General features: G+C 48.0%; 1 protein-coding gene across 1 annotated transcript in view; it reads right to left on the reverse strand.

The window, feature by feature from the left end:
• LOC142803673 (uncharacterized) overlaps nt 1-16588 on the reverse strand; it is a 64350-nt gene extending 47762 nt beyond the window's left edge. Inside the window, exon 1 of the mRNA XM_075889213.1 lies at nt 15893-16588. Coding sequence (XP_075745328.1) covers nt 15893-16483 — 591 coding nt within the window. The 5' untranslated portion in view covers nt 16484-16588. The remainder of the gene's footprint in view (nt 1-15892) is intronic.
• Between the last annotated feature and the right edge of the window lie 5607 nt (nt 16589-22195).

Below are 22195 nucleotides of genomic sequence, written 5' to 3' on the forward strand. Positions count from 1 at the left end.
ACACCACCTTGTGGCACGTCTGTTTCCTGGACAAATGTTTAGGAGAGCACACTGCCCAGATGGACACGGAATGTCCGGTTTGACAGGTAACTTTCGATTATATGAAACATTCTTCCGCGCACACCAAGGTGGGACAGGTTTCTTAGAATTCCGAAACGCCATGTTGTATCATAAGCCCTTTCGATATCGTGGAACACAGAGAGAAAATATTGTTTATGGACAAAGGCGTCTCTGATCTGTGCCTCGATGCGAACAAGGTGGTCTGTGGTGGATCTACTTTCTCGAAACCCGCACTGAAATGGGTCGAGCAAATTATTTGTTTCAAGAAAATGTACAATTCGGCAGTTTATCATTTTTTCGAAGACTTTGCACAAGCAGCTTGTAAGTGCTATAGGCCTATAACTCGAGGGTAAAGAAGGGTCCTTGCCCTCTTTCAAAATGGGAATAACAATAGCCTCTTTCCAGGAGGTAGGAATAGTGCCAGAACACCAAATAGCATTGTACAAACAAAGTAAGGTTTTTCGGGTTTCGTTTGGTAGGTTTTTTAACATTTCATACATCACACGGTCAGAACCTGGGGCAGAAGTACTGCATTAGTTTAGAGATATTCGGAGCTCAGCTAGACTGAAAGCTTGGTTATATGCCTCGTATCCGGTGGATTTGTGTTCGAGTTTCTGCTTTTCTATTCTTGTTCTGTATTTTTGGAAAGTGTCAGTATAGTGGGACGAGCTGGATACCCGTTCAAAGTGTGCACGTGCACCGAGGAAGTTCGCCTGATCTTCCAAGGTATCAAGGTGGACAGGTGGGACAGGTGAGTGTTTACGAGTGGGAGTGAGTGTACTTTTCTTCCTGCTACCCTACGAACCATGTTCTAGACTTTGGCCTCTTGTGTATACGAATTTATTCCTGATAAAAACTTGTGCCAACTTTCTCTTCTGGCCTGCCGACGCGTTCTCCTGCCTCGAGATTTCATTTTCTTAAAGCTCTCAAGGTTTTCCGCTGTTGGCGAGTTCCGCAGCAATCTCCATGCCCTGTTCTGTTCCTTTCGCGCATTACGACACTCCGTGTTCCACCATGGGACGTGTCGTTTGCCGGGCATTCCAGATGTTTGCGGTATGCACCTTGCTGCTGCGTCAGTTAGAAAAGCTGTGAAATACTGCACAGCTTCATCTATGTTTAACCTACATATGTCTGTCCAACTCAAACGTGTAGTGTTATGGAACTGTTCCCAGTCTGCTTTGTTTATCAGCCATTTGGGAACGTGTAGAGGACCTTCATATGTTGTTTGTGAACTCAGCACTACAGGAAAATGGTCACTACCATATAGATTATTTATGGTTTTCCATTTGAGTAGGGGTAGGAGTGAAGGTGATACGATGCTGAGGTCGATAGACGAGTAAGTTTTGTTGGCAACGTTATAGTATGTTGGCTCTTTTCTATTCAACAAACAGGCACCGAAAGAGAAGAGAAATTGTTCAATGAGACGACCTCGTGCATCAGAGCGAGAATCGCCCCACAGTCCACTATGTGCATTTAGGTCCCCAAGAAGCAAATAGGGTTCAGGCAGTTCATCTATTAAAGACTGAAATGCACGTCTTTCAAGACGGTGGTGGGGAGGCACATACAAAGAGCAGATGGTGACGAGTTTGTTTAAAAGTACCGCTCGGACAGCCACCGCCTCAAGGGATGTCTGGAGTGGTAAATGTGTACACGCTACTCCTTGGTTAATAATAATGGCTACGCCACCGGATGACGCCACAGCATCATCTCGGTCCTTTCGGTATATGACGTAAGCACGTAAAAAATTTGTATTGGAGGATTTCAGATGTGTTTCCTGTACACACAGCACTTGAGGTGAGTGTTTGTATAAAAGCTCTTGGACGTCGTCGAGGTTTTTAAGCAGGCCTCTGACGTTCCAATGTATAATTTGTGTTTCCATATTGGAAGTAAAGTAGTGCTGTGTGTACATTAAGGGAGTGACTTGTTTAAGCTGAAAGGTCGAGCTCAAGTAGCTGGGCTATTATCAGGCCCTGTTATGAGCTTTTTAGTTTTCTTGGCGCGCTCCAGAGAGCCTCGCCGCTCTTTTGGCACCAGGGGTGCCGCCGTATCCATTGCCTCCTCGGAGGCACTGGCTGCGCGCTCATGCGAGCTGGTTTTCGAAGCTTGGGCCTCGCCTGGCGAGGTGAGGCCTTGTGACCCGAGGACCCTGGAGTCCCTGGTCTCTGTTCGATAGTAGGCGGAGTAGACTCAACTACTGCCGCCTTGGGGGCAGGTGCCACAGCCAATGGCTCGCTCTGCGCAGGCCGAAGGAGTGGCGAGGGCTGGTGCGACACTGCCCCCTGGCGCGCCGCATCAGCATATGTGGGGCCATAAAATGGCGAGACTCTTTTTCTTGCTTCTTTAAATGTAATGTTTTCTTTTATTTTTAAAGTGATGATCTCTTTTTCTTTTTTCCAGAAAGAACAGGAACGTGAGTACGCGGCATGACTACCGCCACAATTCACACATTGTGCAGGCGCTTCGCAGTTGTCGGACGCATGGCCCACGACTCCACACAGAGCACAAGTTTTCCGGCCACGACAGCTTTGCGAGCCGTGGCCGCAAAGCTGTCGCCATATATCTCTGACACTGGAAGCAACGGCGGGGGTTGGGAATATATGGCCTCACAGATGTCTTTGTATACCCAGTCTGAATGGTTTCCGGCAAATCGCTCGAAGCAAAGGTCAGTACTAAGTGTTTGGTTGGTATTTCTTTTTGATCTCTTCTTATCTTAATACGCTGTACGTTTGTCACGTTCTGGCTCTTCCATCCTTCCAGAAGTTCAGCTTCGGTCAGGTCAAGCAAATCTGCGTCCGATACGACCCCGCGAGATGAGTTCATGGACCTGTGTGGCGTAATACTGATGGGTGTGTCTCCAAACGTTGTGATGGTGATCAGTTTATCGAATTGGTCTTTGTCACGTATTTCAAGGAGTAGATCTCCACTGGCCATTTTGGTAACCTTGTACCCGGCACCGAGAGTTTCGGTTAAGCATCTAGAAACTACGAAGGGGGATACAGTTCTAGCTTGCTTGTTAGTTTTTTCGCAGTGTATAACGTGGAAATGAGGAAACATTTGTCTTGGCCGGATGAAACAATTGATGTCTTCGGTGCGTACCCGCTTTGAGGAGGCACGATCACTGAGTAAAGGGAATGCTTTCTGCATGCTAATTGTGTGTTGTTCAGCAGCGTTGGCGGCCACCCACCACGGAGCCCAACGAGGGGACGCTACAAGTTTGCGGATGCTGAAACCTGCAGACGCCAGCCGTACAACGCCACTATAACCCAATGCGCCAAGACCAAGGTAGGCTATTTGCACAGGGTTAACCCTAGACGCCCGGAAGTTTGGAAGTAAACGGAAGAGAGTAGAAGACAGGACAGATAAACAGTAAGAGATAAAGACGAAGATGTAGGGAGAAAGAGATAGGAAAAGGCGACTGCCGATTTCCCCTGGGTGGGTCAGCCCAGAGGTGCCGTCTACGTGAAGCCGGGGCCAAAGGGGTGTGTTGCCTCAGCCGGGGGGCCTTAAAGGTCCAATCACCCAGCGTCGGCTCAACCCCCAGGATCCCCTTTTCCCCGGACACGGCAAAGCCACGCACGGCTAGGCGTGGGAGGGAGTCAAAACTCCCCCGTTAGCTCGGGTCCGTGGTGTCGCTACACACCAAACGCCTACTTGCGCAGGCGCCCCTGCGGGCCACGTAAAAGATATAGATGGGTATACCGACCCGACAGGTAAAATGATCATGGATATGTGTGAAAGGCATGATTTGATCATTTGCAACAGTATCGATAAGTGTGAAGGGCAAATAACATGGCAGGCAGGAAGGCTTCAGTTGACGCTAGATTACGCACTGTTGTCACATAGGACGTATGATAGGCTCAGGGGAATGCACATAGATGAATGTGGCACCAGAAGTCTGAGTAGTGATCACAAACGTATCAAGCTAAGTTTAGGAAGAGCAGTGAAAGTGGGAAGGAGACAAGATGAGCAACCGAAGGAAAAATTGTATTCAGAAAGGCAAATAGAAGTGGCTACTAAATAAATTGAGAAAGTAATAACTGAGAATAATAAAACAGTGTGGACATACACGAATCTAATTAGACTGTTTAAGCTAGAGCTTGCTAATGCACGTAACAAGTCACCCCGGAAAAGAAGACAGAAACCCAAGAGTTGGTGGGATGAGGAAGTTAAGAGAGCCATAGCAACACGTCAGGAAGCCTCTAGGGAACACAGACATATTAAGCAGCGGGGCGAACCAACAGATAATGTTGAAAGAAAATGGGAAATCTTTCTAAGCTGTAGAAGGTGTGCATCCCTTCTGATAAATGAAAAGATTAGAAGAAAGGGAGCTCAGTGGCTGGCAGAAGTACATAAAAAGATACAAAGGCAGCTGCGAAATTTCGGAACCATCCAAGCTCTGTAAAAAACGAAACGAGCCTAGAGCAGAGGCTTATAACTACAGCTCAAGGTGCTAGGAAGAAGAGGACGAAACTATTGAATATATAAGAACAAGGGTGACAAAAAAGTTCAACAAAGAAGTGCTTTATGCAACACAATAGACAAGGATGAATCAAGTTGCGCAATGGCTCCATTTTCACAAAGAGAGTGGGAAAGGGCTGAGAAGAGGATTCTAATTATACTGTTAAAGACTTCAGCTCAGAAGTCTAAACAGGCTTTGAGAGAGGCAATGAGCAAAAGAATAATCGATGGTGAAGTCCCCGATAGATGGAAACTTAGCAGTATGAGCATTACCTATAAAGTAAAGGGAGACAAAGCTGACATAAACAACTACCGTCCTATAACAGTGGCATCAACGGTCTACAGTCTGGCGATGCAGATTCTAAAGGAAAGACTGCAGGCATGGGTAGAGGATGAGGGGGTGCTGGAGGAACTGCATAATGGGTGTCGGAAACACAGGAGGCTGGAACACAATCTGTTCTCACTGACGCAGTGCATCGAAATTGCAGAAAAGGAACACAGGCTCCTGTGGCACGCATTTTTGGATATCAAAAGAGCGTACGATAGCGTGGTTCAAGAGGACTTGTGAGGAATACATGGACACACTAGGTGTGGAAGATGGAGTTACTAATCTTTTAAAGAATATCTATAAAGGTAACAAGGCAGTTATAAAGTGAGAAAACCAGGTATCCAAGCCAGTAGAGGTAAAACGGGGGCTTAGGCAGGAGTGTCGTCTGTCACTCATGTTATTCATGGTGTACCTACAAGGATTAAAGGTCATATTAGAGGGAAGTGGAGTGGGCTTCAACCTCTCTTTCGTCAAACAAGGAAAACTCATTGAACAGGTACTGCCAGCATTGATGTGCGCATATGATATAGTACTAATGGCCGACAACAAAAAAGATTTGCAGAGGTTGATGGAGATCTGCGGTAATGAGGGAGATAGATTAGATTACTCTGCCTATTCTCACCCCGTGACATTTTGGTGGTCGTGCGGGATAACAAGATGGAGCTACGCAGCGGCCGACGCTTGGCTTCTTCCACGATGGCGCAAGAGGGCCCGGTTCTAGCTCCCGTAGTGGCCACCGCAACGACGACAATTGTTCTGCCTCAGCTGAAAGACCCTGGCACGTTTTGCGGGACCGACAATGTTGACATCGAAGAATGGTTGCCGCCGTACGAGCGAACAATCAGGAATTATCGCTGAACGAAACGCTCATGCTGGCGAACATCCTATTCTACCTGAAGGGGAGAGCCAAAATGTGGTCTGAGAACCACGAAGCGGAAATCGGCAGCTGGGATGCGTGCATTGTTCGGCAAGTTGACTGGCAGGATGACAGCGGCAAAGAATAGCTCGCACCTCGCGCTCAAACGTCATCGGAGTGGTAGCTGTCTTACACACAGGACGTGCTCACCCTTTGACGCAAAGCAGACGACGGCACGAGGGGTACGAGAAGGTAGCACACATATTGAATTGAATTGCCGATGACTTATTCAGTTTGCTAATTTGCAAGGACTGTGACACAGTAGATGCCATTATCCGGGAATGCCAGCGTTTTGAGGCCGCCGAGAGCCGACGTATTTCGCATCAGTTCGCTCGACTTTCCAACACTGCAGCAACATGGTCGTGCGAAGACATGCCTGTATCACAGGCACTGCTGACTGCAGAGCACGTCACGAAGATCATCCGTCGAGAATTTAAAGCTATGTCTCCCGCTTCAACTTTCTCTCGTGCCTGTGAGCCCAGCTTCCAAATGGTGCCTTTAGTGCATGCAATCTTTCGCCAAGAACTTTCGAACGTTGACCTGGAATCTGTATGCACCGCCGCCTCCTTCCGACCGACTGACCGTCGTCCGCCAGTTTCCTACGCCCAAGGCCAGAGGCACCCAGCGCGCTCTTGCAATCCTGCTAAGTGGAGGACTACTGATGACCGGCCCATTTGTTTTAACGGCCATCGTGTTGGTCACGTGGCCCACTGTTGCAATAGCAGGGGGTATTGGCGTCAGCCTTCTTATGGCTACAACCGTCGCGCAGAGGCAGATGATGGCCAGTTCGGAACTCTCCATGAGTCGCCTCGGCCAGCCGGTGGTGACGGTTCGTCAACGGTGCGTTGTCGGTCACCATCCCCTCCCGGCCACCAGTGCCGCTCAGCGCTGTCTCGTCGCCAATCGTCGCGCTCACCCCAATTTCGCCGTCCTCCTTGGCCGACTGCACATCTGGCTCGGGAAAACTAGACGATGCAGCTCCCAGAGCTGATGCTGCATCGATGATTCGCTAGCCAAATCTTCTGACTATGCCGACACAACGCAACCTCATAGACGTTAAAATAGACGATTCACTTGTTGTTGCCCTTGTAGACACAGGGTCCCACACTTCGGTGATGAACTCGGAGCTTCGCCGCTGCCTTAAAAAAGTTTTAACACCACCCACAGTGCCACTCATCCAAGTCGCCGACGGTGGAACTTTTTCTGTGCTTGGCATGTGCGCCGCACGTGTTAGTGTTGCTGACCGCACCACAACTGTGCTTTTTGCCATGCTCGAGAAGTGATCTCATGAACTTATCCTGGGCATGGACTTTCTTGCCGCGTACTCTGCCGTAAATGACTGTGGAATAAGCCTGCTTCAGCCTGACTTACCTTATTGATATGACACTCCAACTACACCTCAACCACGTTTGTGTTCTGTCGAGTACGTTCGCCTAGCGCCCCAAGCCATTACCTATGTAACCATGAGGTCTTTTCCTCCGGTACCCGACGGCGATTGTGTGCTGTCACTGATTTCGAACGTGTTATTGGACAGAAATGTTGCCCTTCCTCATACTCTGTTGACGATTACGAATCATTTGGCGTCGCTACCGATACTGAACTTCAGCTGGTGCACTCAAGTTGTTCCAGATGGCATGACTCTTGCCAACATCTCTTCCATCAGTGAACATTCTGTTTCTGCATACATTCCAGACGCTCCTTTGTCCGCTACTGCATCCCCTTAACAGAGATCAACAGATGTCGACTTTGAGAAGATCATCGCGCCAGACCTCGTTCCAGCACAGGCAACCGACCTCCGGCATATCTTGGCATCCTTCAGGGACATCATTGACTTTGGCGACAGCCCTTTAGGTCAGACGTCAGTTGTTACTCACAGGATCAACACTGGAGACGCCAGCTCAACCCGATGACGTCCTTATCGCGTTTCACATGCAGAGCGAGAAGTCGTCCAACGTGAAGTTGATAAAATTTTCACAAAAGACGTCATTGAACCGTCTTGCAGTCCATGAGCCTCACCAGTCGTTCTAGTAAAAAAGAAGGACGGTAGCTGGCGCTTCTGCGTCGACTAGCATCCCTTAAACAAGGTCACACGCAAGGACGTCTACCCACTGCCACGGATTGACGATGCCCTCGACTACCTGCATGGGTCTGCCTACGTCTCGTCTATCGGCCTGCGCTCAGGATACTGGCAGATTTTCGTCGACGAATTAGACCGTGAAAAGACTGCAATTGTTTCACCGGATGGACTTTTCCAGTTTAAGGTAATGCCATTTGGCTTATCCAATGCTCCCGCTACAGTTGAGAGAATGATGGACTCCCTGCTACGGGGTTGCAAATGGCCAACGTGCCTCTGTTATCTCGAGGACGTCATTGTATTCTCGCCGTCATTCGAAAGTCACCTTAGCCGTCTGTCAGCTGTTCTGGAAGTTTTCAGAAGGGCAGGCCTACAGCTCAACTCCTTCAAATTCCGTTTCGGCCGCCAAACAATCACTGTGCTAGGCCATCTTGTCAGTGCTAAAAGCGTGCAACCCGACCCCGACAAAATTCGCGTCGTCAAAGATTTCCCCACACCACTTTCCACGAAAGATGTATGGAGCTTTGTCGGCCTCTGTTCCTATTCCCGGCGTTTTGTCCACAACTTCGCCGACATTGTCCATCCTTTGACACAGCTACTGAAGAAGGACACGCCGTTTTCTTGGGGTCCTCAGCAAGCCAATTCGTTTCGTCGACTTACTGCGTTGCTCACTTCCCCGCCCATGTTAGGTCATTTCGATCCTTCAGCGCCCACTGAAGTTCACACCGACGCCAGCGGACACGGTATTGGCGCTGTCCTCGCCAAGCGGCAACAGGGTCAAAATCGTGTAATCGCCTACGCAAGTCGCACCTCTCCCCATCCGAGTGCAAGTTTTCCATCACTGAGCGCGAGTGCCTCACTCTTGTATGGGCAGTTGGAAAATTCTGACCATACTTGTTCGGCCGCCACTTTTCGGTAATCACGGATCACCACGTCGTGTGTTGGTTGTCCTCCCTCAAAGATCCTTCTGGACGCCTGGGTCGTTGGGCTTTAAAGCTACAGAAATATAGCTTTGACGTGACCTACAGGTCTGGCCGAATGCCCCAGGATGCCGACTGTCTATCTCGCTATCCCGTTGATCCCCCTGACCTGTCAGCGCACGATTCTGATGCCTGTGTCTTCGCCATTTGCGATTTCACGGGCATACGTAGGGAACAACTCGGTGATGGCAATTTGTGGTCTATCATACGCCGTCTAGCTTCTGACACCTCGGATTCTTCCCTTCGCCTGTTCACGCTTCACGACGGAATTCTCTATCGGTGCAACACAAGCACCGAAGACCCAGAACTTCTTGTAGTTCCTGCAATGCTCCGTTCCGCTGTGCTCGAACAACTTCATGATGCGTCAACTGCTGGACATCTCGGAGCAGCCCGCACGTATCACTGCGTACGGCGTCGATTCTTTGGTCTCGGCCTTTACCGCTCTGTGCGCCGATACGTTGCATCTTGTGAGTCTTGCGAGCGCCGTAAGCATCCACCACCTGGCCCACTTCAGCCTATCGACGTTCCAACAGACCCGTTCTATACCGCATCAGCCTCGATCTCATTGGACCATTTCCAACGTCTCTGAGTGGGAATAAGTGGGTAGTGGTGGCAACAGACTACGCGACACGCTTTGACACCACGCGAGCGCTACCAACAAGCTGCGCTACTGATGTCGCGGACTTTCTCCTTCATGACGTTATTCTCCACCATGGAGCGCCGCGTCAACTGCTGAACAACCGTGGTCGTTCATTTCTCTCAAAGGTCGCGGATGACATTCTTCGCTTGTGTTCCACACGTCATAAACTCACCACTGCCTACCACCCGAAAACAAATGGACTCACCGGGCACCTTAACCACACTCTGACGACGATGCTATCCATGTATGTCGCCGCAGATTGTCGTGATTGAGATGTCACTTTGCCTTACGTGACGTTTGCGGACAGCTCGTCATGACACGACATTGATGGCTTTTCTTCCTTCTATCTCTTGCACGGCCGTCACCCCACTTTGCCTTTGACACTCTTCTGCCGTCACATACTGATACTCCTACCGAGTACACTCACGATGCAACTACCCTGGCTCGAGCGTCCCGCCAGATTGCCCAGAATCGCCTTTCTGCCTCGCAACTATCTCAAAAGGGTCGCTACGACAGTCGTCACAAAGCTGTCTCTTACTCCCCAGGATCGTTGGTCTTGCTCTGGACTCACTCCCGTCACGTTGGCCAGTCCTCGAAGTTCCTCGCTCGCTACACTGGACCTTACAAAGTCTTGCGCCAACTGACCGAGGTCACCTATGAAATCACCCCCTTGGACACTCCATCCTTATCGTCTCTGCCGTCCACTGATATTGTACACGTCTCCCGTCTGAAGCCGTACTTCTCTGCCCAGGATCGCACGCTTTCTTAAGCGCCGAGACAGCGCTTTCACCGGCAGTGGCTATATGATACAAGTCATCATAAACATCAACGAATGCATCATAAAGGCGACGAAGATGACGATTAAACAAAAGCTCGTGTTGTTGTTGCCACTCCGCTATCTTGGTTCAAGGACACTGTGTACTCCGTGTACACTCTGTAAATATATTTCTACCCTCTGCCTACCCTCAGCCCATGACAATATCAATATCCATATGGACATCTCAACAATATATGCGCATTGTGAATAATGAATAACTTTGTATACACTGTACACACGTCACGTCTTTGTATGATCTAGTGGACAATGTACGGGGTTAATGATTTCCCCCCCCCCTGAAACTTCGCCCACTCGTCATCGTTAACTTCGTGGATATGCTGCGATTTTTTGTCTTCATACATTCTACATACCACAACAACTCATGCATATGTAGACAAAGGTTCCAAAGTTGAGGACTGCACCAGAACTATTGAATGATTGTTATATAGAGAAAAAGTGGAACATAGAACATAAGGTGAAAGGAGTAAGCATTAAAAAAAACTGGGGTAAGGACGCACACAAAAATTGAAGGATAAAAGTAAATACGCATTATATGACTAAATTACATACCATTTATTTAGCGAAGAAAAATTCCGTACACCCTAGTCAATCATCAAATAATTAGTTGGTAAATACAAGGGTGCAATACATATGACAGTTTAATGGCATACGGTGGATTCGTTTAGGGGTGCAAATAGAGGAAGCCATTTTGCAGAAACGGAAATCGATCTCACAAATGGCAGTCACACTGTCGTAAGTGGGTGGCGTTTATGACAATTGCAGAATTAAATCACCGACCGTGAGGGACTAGCCGTTACTGTGCTCGAGTGCTGAGTCAGGATGAAAAATCGATCGCGGCAGCCACACTTTTATGGAGTCGATATGCTCGAATTAAGCACGTGTAATTATATTAATGAGCACAACCTCAGGTGGATGAAATTTCTGTAGTCCTCAAAACGGCGTCTTGAATCATATCGTGGTTTTGGGACGTGAAAACTCGACGACAATGATAATGAAGATGATGATAATGATGACAACAACAACAGCAATAATAATAATAATAATAATAATAATAATAATAATGGTGATGATGACAAAATTAATAATATTATATTAAGCCAGACCTTACTGAGAAAACGCGTAAAAAATAATAAACAAGGCAAAGACAGCTGCACTGCAGGGACACAAATTAGCAAAAAAACGTTTAAGTTTATCAGACAGTAAACAATTCTCGTAGCACGGCAGCTATTTAGTCTGTTTTAAAATGAGTACGACGTAGATAACAACTTTATGGTGTACACTGAACCATTCCAAAGTTGAAGTTCACGAAAAGGTAAAGCCCTATTTCTGTAATTAGTAATCGATATTGAAAATCAGTCAAGGCAGCACGCATGACAAATACGAAGGTAAACGATGTGACACTTAGCAAGAGATGGCGGACGTGCCTTAAACTGTGCGTCGAATGCTCGCTCTTTGAGCAACTCGGGGTGCAGCTTGTACTGGTGCACCAGCGAGTTGCTGCGCGACGCGTCGCTAGCCATGTCCGTATCGGTGATAAGGGACACTCTGCGAGCTTTCCTGGAGCCACCGCCGGTGGCTACTCGATCCTGCCCGCGCTGACGCCTGCGCATAGAACGTTTTGCGAAGATGACGACGAGAAGATCAATTCTCGGGATTTTAAACATATTTAGTTGTTGGGCTAGTTGGTTCGACATCTGATAACCACAGTTGCAACTTGAGCGTCTTTTCTGTCGTATTTTTTCTTTCCAACAAATTCCGCGGTCCCATATGCAAGATTTTGTGTGTTTTTTTTTTTCGAATCTTGCAGCTCAGTGCTCAATTACGCTTTGCTGAAAGAACACGTGCTTCAGGGGTGCACCTAAATGGGCCGCTTCGTACATCATAAGTGGACTGGTATACGTCATAAAGTGGGCACAGCGACAGAAGCAACGGTGTGTCGTTTTGTCACCGTCCCGCGCCTAGCGATATTTGTTCTTTTCAGATATCCATCTCTGTAGGGGATCACTGAATAGGCTAATTGAATCCGTCGGAATAAACGAGCAGCAATGTATACACTCTAATCCAACGTAAAACTGAAGGCCACTGTTCTTGCGGGTCTTATATACATATAAGTGGGAATTGTATTTACAAATATTGTGTGTCCTAAATATTAAGGAATCCCTGCCCTGTCGCGAAAATAAAGGCAAGCAAAGCTTCGCGTGTGGGTGCCTGACGTCTGACGAACCACCTTTCTTTTGCTTTCCTTTATTTCTCTCATTTTATTTCTCTTTTTGTTTCACCCTTCCTTTCCTTGCAATTGCACAACGCTCCCTCTTTTTACTTTTTTGTCTGTACCCAGGAATCAGACCTTTACCCACGTGTTCGGCACCACAATACTTCTGCTGCTGCAGGCTACAACGAAGGTCATGCGTTCATATCCGAGCAAGAATGAAATATGACCACGTGGAATGACATATCACTTCGATAAAATATCAGACCGTCATGTCAGAAACGAGTGGCCGCCGACAAAGCCCACGTTCGGAGAGAGCATCAATTATTGGAACACGGTACTCAAAAACATGCGTGTGACAAGTGGCGCACTTTCGGGGGCCGCATTTCTGCACACTGTAGTGTCGTTGTTTTTTTTTCACGAACAACGCCGTTGCCGCCAGCGAAATCCAGCCCGAAATAATCTTCGCTTAATTTTATGGAGACTATTTACGTATGTACACATGGAAGGACACGACGACTCATAGGTCACTTGGGGAGTGACTCATAGGTCGCTTTGAGAGCGTTTGTCGCCTGGTACCGCTCAAGGACACTGTTACGTTACGTAGAGCAGTAGGCCAGTGAGGTTGGACTGCTCAGTGGAAGCGTAAGGCAGTGCTTTATGAGTTACTGCCCTATATATCACCAGAGGGACCATATGTACAGCGTCCGTGTTGAAGGAACGAGTGCACAGTCAGCCGTTAAATGAAACCCGAGCCGCGGAGCACGAGGGTCAAGCTTTCGCAACGGTGTAGACTTTTCCACTGCGAAGAAAAAACGCAGCCAGGCTGGGCTGCGCAGGGGAGTGTAAGAGCTGACGTCACCACCGCGGCAGAACATTTCTAGAGGGTCACGGCAATCAGAGTAGCCCAGAAAAAGCCTATGACGATGTTCAGCGGACTGTTTGTGAAAGGTTATATAGCACGCGCCTTCCAGTCTTCTCTGTTGAAAGGCGCGCAAATTCAGCGGGGGAGCAGTGCTAAATCCCGATATAATGCGATATTGTCGCCGAAAATAAAAACAGATAGATAAGAACCAAATCCAAACTACCGCATTTGACGACGAGTGCTGCAGCACGATTTGCAAAAGCACGAGTACTATCGGCGCCGAATGAAACGTAAGCACTGCGCTGCAGCTTGCAAACTCGTGATGCAGAGATAGATACGATCAGGTGGTTTTGCGCTCGTGCGCCGCATTCATGCTTTCGATCGCACTGCACTGACAAACAAATGAGCATGTCAGCCAGTGGTAATGACTGAATTGCGTGCACTACAAGTTAAGAAAAAAATTACTGAAGAACGATGGGACGCCACTTTGCGCACTACTACATTAGGGGACAATTATTGGCAGTCCAACGGGCCCGCGAAGCGGCTGAAAGGCTAGGTCTTTCGGTCCCAACGTGGGAGCGGCCCGCTTCAGGCTAGGACACTAGCACGACCTATTGGACCTTAATAAAGTTCTTTCATCCGGGACTTGCTCGCTAGATTTCGTGCCACCCGGTTGTGCCTCCGCGATCTCCGACGACAGCGCAGCTCTGGCCGACTGGGCTCCCCCTACGCCATCTCCTGACGGCGACAAGAGCTCTCGCCGAGTGGTGCCCAGTCCTCAGACTCCCGAGACCGTGTCCGTCTTTTTATCTCCTCTTTACTTCCGTCGCTCGCTGTCCCTGCGCCTCGCTCTCTCCTTCCTCTCTCTATATATACCCTTTAATTCTATCTTTTTAATCGCTCCTTACCCCAGTCCCTTGTGAGCAACTGTTGAGGTGTCGCACTATGATGCAGACAGTTACGGGGCTCACTTTTCTCATCTTTTCCCTTTAGAAATGACAAGTTTTTTCATCCATTCATTTACTTGTTTTTGACAGTTCTGGCTAAACACGTATATAGCTTCCTTTTGAAAGGTTTTAACGTATTGACGGGCTAGTTGGTAAAACATTACAGCAGCGCGCACCAGGCTACACAAAAAAAAACACGCACACATGTACGGATGTTCCCGAGTTGTGCCTCTGCGTAACCTGGTGTGCGCTGCCATATGCTGCCATACGTCAAAAAGGCCCGCCAACTTTCTTTGGGGGTCATTATACTCTCTTTCGAGATTCGTGTGACCTACGACCTAATCTTTAAAGAGGGTTATCCACGTGGCAAGTCAAAATACCCGAAGCGAGTCACACACACACACACACACACACAATATATATATAACCAACGACGTGTCCCCCCCCCCTTAAAAAATTCTGTCTACGCCCTTGGTCGAGGCATTCCCAGAAATCCCACGACGGGGCGGTGAGCACTCGCCTTCCCATTCCGAGCCAGTAACGGCTTTCGCTCCTCTCCCAATAAGAACGGGGAATGACTTCTTCAGAACTTCAATAATGTTAATACCTAACTACTTAGAGTGTACTGTTCACAATGCCTGGAACAGGCGCTCCACTGTTCGAGTTTCATTTGACGCCGAGTGTCCATCAAAATCATTTGCATCTGGGCGAGCTGGTAATCATGCATGCCGAGTGGTTGCGGCTAAATTTAACCGCACGGACGAAGAAAAGCGCTGTCTTCGCCATTATTTCCTTCATCTATTTGTATAACCGTAGTGAAACCACTCGACATGCGATTGTACAGACGAAATCAACACCTATCTAGTGCGCCCCGCCGGTCACTGCAGATGCAATTAACAGTATTCAAACAACGCCGTAAAGACACTTGACCTAACTCAATATAACTTGGAGTTTGGTTAGTTGGTTATTCGTCATATTGTCAGATATTTAGCGCATACCTTCACCTCGCAAACACTCGCACAAACACTAACACATCCACCCGAGTAACACACACGTCCCTCAGCGCTAACTATACCGACTATTTATTGCTGTTTAATGTTGTGTGGTGGCGTTCTATAAATCGTGCGTTGTATGCTTTCCATATGCACAGCTCTGTTCATTGTTGCCTTTGCGCATTATTCTGTACGTATATAAAAAGTTCATTTAGGAGCAGTAAACAGTTGGTAGTGAGTGCTGAGTGTCGTGTGTGTTACTCGGGTGGATGTGTGACTGTTTTAGTGAGCGTTTGCGAGGTAAAGGTTGCGCTAAATATCTAACAATATGACACCAAACATGGTCATACGGCATGCTGGTTCCTTGTGCTACGATTCAAGCATGAACAGAAGCTTGTAACTAACATAAGATATAAGCTGCGGCCGACTTCAGTGTCGGCAGCCACGCGCGCCGCTGCTCTATACAATTGTTGTTCTATCCGTACATGTTCGCGTCGCTTCAAGTGAGCTTCGTAAAGAGCTTAAATCTAACTAACAACAAGCTTCGATTGGCCATAAGCAAGAAAGCACGTTTCCGTGGCATACCGGATGTCCTCCAGGAAGTTCTGCGTCGAGATGCTGGTGGGGACGCGCAGACCGCTCTTCTGGTCGAACGCCACGATCTCGCGCTGCACGACGGCGACGAAGCGCTCGATGAAGACGGTGCCGAGGACGACGACGAACCAGCTGGGCAGGAACAGGCTCAGAGCCAGCACCAGCAGCTGCAGGCTCAGGAAGAGAGGCTGCACTCGCAGCGCGAACTGCCGGAGCGCGTAGAGACACGCGCGCGCCACCACGGTCGTCTCGTCGCACGCGATGGCGATGGCGAACAGCAGCCACGCCGCTAGCACGCGGGGCTGTGACCAAGGAAGGCGCTGTTCGCTGTTGCTCATTATGAAGGTATACAGTGCTAGTCACGGTGAAAGAACACTTTAGGTGAGCGAACGCCGCGAAGCGAGCGCTTGACGGGGACGCACCGATTATGTTCTCTTTGCGGCGTGCCGATAGATGACTCGCCGGACAGGGAACCGTGCCGGGCTTCTGGCGCATTCCGCAAAGCACGTCCGGCACGTAAGTGATGGTTTCCAAATCTGAGAAAACCGCGTAATCGTGCGACATCAACCACGCGACACGCATAGAGCAGCGCCGCGAAAAACGGGGCGATAAGGGAAAAGGTTCACGGTGCGGCGAGAGTGTTGGGGCGACGATAAATGAGCACCGCTACTTTCCTACGTCACGGGGCTTTCCTACACCGAGAAGGGGCGAGGAAAAGCCGGGGCGTAAAACCCCTTAATATAGAGAAAGTAGCAACACTCTCCTCCATATCCTTTCCAAAGTGTCCAACCCTCCTTTCCCAAGTGTCCAAACCTAATCTATATCTTCTCCCGAACAGCCACCGTGCGGGCGCCGGCAATACAGCCCGGCTCGTGCTACTTTCCTATCAAAAATGCTATGTCGCTCTGATAACACGCGGGATGCTCGTCGCATCTCGAGAGGCGGGAGAGCAGTATGCGTGGCGCGGCGGCTCGGTTAAACGAATGGTGGTACTTTCCTAAAAATATCCAGGCACTTTATCGGGGCATAAAGACCCTTGATCCTGTGGCTTTACCGGGGCAAAGTTCGCGGCGCCATTTCCCAGATTCTTAGCGAAGCAGAACATTATCGGGCAGCGGATAGGCCCCGCGTTAGCTCACCTAAAGTATTCTTGCACCGTGAGGCTTGTGATCTTTCCCACATTAGTGTGGCAATTAAGAAAACAGAAACAGTGACACACACCAAACAGGTGCTAATGATGATCATGATAATTAGAATGTTGTTGCCACTATAGGCTCCGGGCAGATGGATGGATGGATGTCTCCGGTTGTGCCCTTTAGATCGGGTGGCGGCTCATGTCACCTAGACATATATCACAAAGGCGCCTCGAGCGGTGACAAGCACCAATTTCTCGGGATTTTCTCAGCTGCTCCCGCAGGGGTGCAATCGCGAAACAACGCTTTTTTCGATGCCAATGCCTTTCGTGCTTTTCGCGTTGACCAGTGGTCAGAGTGAGGGTCCGTCCGCGTTATCAACGCGATCAGTCAGCCGCGAGTATTGGCCGATATGAACAGCATAGCATAAGGCATCACTCCACGACAGCACTCCTGAGCAGCCGTGACTGTGAAATCGCTGGGTCATCTGCTGCGGAGTTTTCTACTGCGTTAGCCTGAGGGCGATAAGCTTTGATCGTTTAGGGCCTGAAGCCGCCCGTGCTACACACTTGCAATTTCGGTCAACGGGCTCGTCGCCTCCGCTGACGTTCTCGCCAAAAATTTCATGTTGTCACGTTTGCGTGAGAGTGCACGCAGTCTGGTGAAAAAAAATAAATAAAACGCACGTGCTAACACTACCCTTCTCTCTAGGCTGGATGATAATGTACCGCCTTTGAAAGCAAAACGGGAACTAAAATGCCCCAAACGAAGCGCCAAAGCATCTCGATTCTGACAGTACAGGGAAATGCCCGCACTGTGCGGAGAAGTCTTTCGACACCTTCCGTATGATATGGGCATGCCAGTCATCTCCACGCCCCATACCGAAACCAAACCCCACCTGGGAGGACTGGTAGGGCAGCCCTGATCAGCTGTTCCGACCTGTCAAGCCAGAAGGCTTGACAGGTCGGAACAGTTAACCAAGCTCGAGTCACGTTGACTGCCAATGGACTTTTGTAACGAGGAGCCCGCCTAATGTCTGTAAGGGGTGGCCCACACCAGCCACCTTCCTCCTACTCCCTTTATAGGTGTAAACAATAAAGTCTATCTCTCTCTCTGGCTTGCCGCCGCATTGCGGCGTCATCTCCCGTATCCCGTGAAATGTGCTGCCGTCGCCATTTAGGCGTTGAAGGCAGCACGTGATTGTGGCGCATGCATGGTGCCTAAAGAAATGGTGCTGCCAATTTGTGCTCTTTTTTCCTGTTCATTTATTTCTGTTGAACTTTCATCTTTTCCATTTTCACATTTTCTAAAGCGTATGTTTTATACACTGTAACCAATATCTTCCTATTTATTTTGAAAAAAGAGGTCCCGTTGCATTCTTTGACTTCGGGACCTCTTTCTGCACATTATCACTATGTAACCTTCATACAAACTACAATAAAATTGCTTTATTTAAAAAACGGCGATGTAAAATGTATTTGTGCAATTGCAGCTGCTGACTATGTTGAAAGACTTAGTTACGCAACACACTGCTGTTAGAGCATGGTGTTGATGATAATAGTCACATTTGTGACGACGATGATCACGATTGTGCGTTGGGTTTTTAATGGGTCACTGATATTGCACCACGCGCGGTGGTCAGGAGGTTGTGGTACTTGACTTGATACGAAGGTGAATCCCGACTCTAGCGGCCGCGTTTCTATCAGGGTAAAATGTTGAGTTCAGTGCGCTTTGACTTAAGGGGCAGGCTAAAGAACCCCAGGTGGGCGAATTTTCCGGAGCTCTCCAGGGTGGCGTCTCTCATAATGGTATCGCGGTTTCGGAACGTAAGATCTGAACAATTATGTGAACTATAGCATTAAGGTATATAGTGCATTCGAAAGATGGGACCAAAGAACACCATGCTTGTGTATGTGGTTTGCTTTCGCATGTAGCATAAAGGAGTTTGCACAGATAATCCAAGCTGAAATTTGCGTGCGACACTGTTGCGGCCGGGCTTTACGTAACTGGGGATAGACGCCTACCGGAGAAAGTGGTTTGCCGCCGGATTGTGCAGTGGCGGCGACAACGAAACGTGCACCAATGAGCTGCTCCTTTGACTATAGGAACATTGCTAGTCAGCAGTAGTTAAACAGTCAGTGACGCACCACAGATGCACGCCGACCATGCGTAAGTGGAGGAGGCATTGTTTTGGCGAAAGGAGACTCCTCGTTGTTATGCTGTTACGGTATAAGAGCAGCGGCGCCACACGACGTTCCTTTGGAAGCCTATATAAGATGACGTCGGTAACAACACGACACTTTTCAGCGACAAAAACTGGCCGAAAGTCGTTTCAAACGTTATCAGCACGTGAAACGCGATTGCGCCACTTGAGAAACAAAAAGACGTCAACGGTGACGTCATGACTCAATTTCGCTTCGTGCCGCCAAAGCTTAGCCCTTACAAATACACAAACAAGCGCTACATGTGGTTGCTTGTCTGCCTTTTTCTACTCCCGTCTTTCGCGCTGCTTCACTAATTAACCGTTATGTTGCTATCGCAACGGAGTGTAACAGGTAGAATCCTTAAGATCGCATGTCAAGCCATTTAGATAGAAAGCACTCCATGCGAGACGCAATGTCTGCAAAGCATTTTGAAGGACGCGTTCATAAACAATCGAACGTGGAACTTTACAAGCAATCTTACGCCTAGGAATTCCGCAGCCAGTTGGTCAGCAGGTAAGATGCCAGCCACAGGTAATATGACTAGCGGCAGAATGGCCGCTACCACGGGCGGCAGCAGACCGCCCGTGAGGCAGACGAGGGTCACCAGGACGCAGTAGATGCTGACGCCTTCCTGTAAACGTGGCACAGCTTTCATTAGACAGGTTTAGTTGAGCGTATGCAACAGCTCTGCGGACGCAGCCCACCAGCAATTTTTCCAATGGCAGACTGCATCCGCAGAGCCATTGCGGAAGCCCAACTAAATCAGTCTATTACTAGGTTCCAATAGTTTCATGAACAGTACGCTACTTTCACGGTGAATCATCAAAATACGTTGCCTTGAAAGAGAAAGCTGCTATCGAACAGGTCGTAACACAATTAAAGCTTTAAGGAGATGATAAATTCCTCAGCTTTAGCGCAGTTGCTCAATATGAGCATGAAGTAAAGACACATAAGCGAGGAACGGAAAAGGCGAATGGTATTAATGCTAATCCTGCCGCCCATGTTTCTCGTTCCTTTTTTTAATAACGCATATATGCCCAAAGTTAAGAAAATTAACAAAACTGATTTATTTCCCTAAAATGATTGCTTCTACGACCTCAGACAACAGAATAAGGCTTTTATTTTAAAAAAAACTCTTTCGAACAATGGTTGTGGAGCCGTCCTATATGTAGGACACCAACGTTTGAGACACCGCGAACAAAAAACACTAGCACCTATTATTTTCCTACGAGTCTTACTGCACACCCAATAACTGGCGAACAATCGACAGAAATGTCAGCAGCATAGAGAACAATTCCATTCCATATTACTTTTTTTGCGGTATATATGACTCTCAGCTACACGCAGGCGAAAGAGCCCTTTTGTGACTGGAAAAACGTGGCTATTTTAGCCCAGGGATCACCTAGATTTGCATGTGACGAGGACAGGGAATCATAAACACACCTTCAGTGCCGTTAGCTTTTTTTTTACAGAAAAAAAAACATTTGAGTTAAACTGAAATGTTTAAGCGTCCTACATGTTGGACACTGGGCATATATGAGTTAAAATGGTGAAATATGAGAGGTTAAGAAAGGTTGGTGGCATTATGGTGGCACCGGCTACTCTTTTTTTTTTGTAGGCAAGATATGCTGTAAGATCAACAATAAGGGCACAAAATTCGAGACTGTACAACATACGATGTTAAAGTGTACATTAGCGAAACTTCACATATCCGTTCACATACAGCTAATAGGTTCGTACGTTCCACACGCAATTTCAGTTCTACTCACCTTTGGTGTTTTTTGTGCTGATACCGAGTCGCGCTAAAGCTTAATAAGAATACGGTGTCACTGGAGTCAACTTTCAGCAAGTGGTGTTGAAATCTTCAAGGCAGCTCTGGCCCTGAAGGCGACAACACCACTTGCCAAAACGTTAGCTTCAGTAACTTCTCCGTTCCGTGGATTCCTCATTCCATCCGGCCTCCATATTCTCCTGCACTAACGCTACAAGATGATACGCATTTCTCAGCAAGAAAAGCTTATTATTTGGCGAAATATTTGTACTGGCTTGGGATTCAAACCCGAACGCTACCCCTTTTCGGGGCGAGGTGTTTACAAAATATTTCCGCGTTTTAAGCCTCGTGGTAGATGCCTGGTCTGTTTGTTCTTGTGGATATACGCCACTCTTGGTTGCCACCTCTAACAGTGTCCTCGGGGTATAGCGATAAACACCTCTAAAGCGAACGGCAAATCGTTATTGCAGCTAGCCTGTGGTCAGAGCTATTCTTGTTTGCTTCCTGTTTTACATGTGAAACATTAGCTCGGTCTCACCTGTCGACCGGCATCGAGGATATGTGGTGGCTATTAAGACTACTGCAACAAACAAAACGTTTGCATCACACGCAAGAACCAAGAAATGCAAGAATTTTTTGTCAGCAAAATTTATAATTCTCAGCAGAACCCGTAGAAAATTCTCGCTTCATGTGTCATGGTATGTCACAAGTTACGCTGATAGCGAAGGCAAATCATCATGTCGACTGTCATTTCCATATTTGTTATTGTTTCTTTCCTTCGCGCTCAAACTAAACTGCACTACAGCAGTACTATGTAGTAAGTTCTGCGGCATGCTTCACCTTACTGCCAAAGACGAATGGAAGCAGGTAGACAGGCGTAAGGAATACGAGAAGTTGCGTGAACTTTCGATCACGGTTATGGCTTTCAGTCTCCAGGGTCCTTGAAAACGTCTTATTGGCCAGCTTGGCTGCAAAAACAGAATATTTCTCACAGTTTCAAATGCATACACCAAGAAAAGTTTGAACCCATAAGTACCTATCTAAATATATTTATTTCAATACCTTCAATGTCACAAGGCGTTATAAAAGCGAGTGGTTAAAAAAATGTGTAGCATTTGGTCTCGTTCAAGTGTCGGTAACATTTTTAGATGGAGAGACACTTTGCATAAAGCTGAAAACTGCAGGG

This window comes from Rhipicephalus microplus, chromosome 3 (assembly GCF_043290135.1).
Source record: "Rhipicephalus microplus isolate Deutch F79 chromosome 3, USDA_Rmic, whole genome shotgun sequence".
NCBI classification, from domain to species: domain Eukaryota; kingdom Metazoa; phylum Arthropoda; class Arachnida; order Ixodida; family Ixodidae; genus Rhipicephalus; species Rhipicephalus microplus.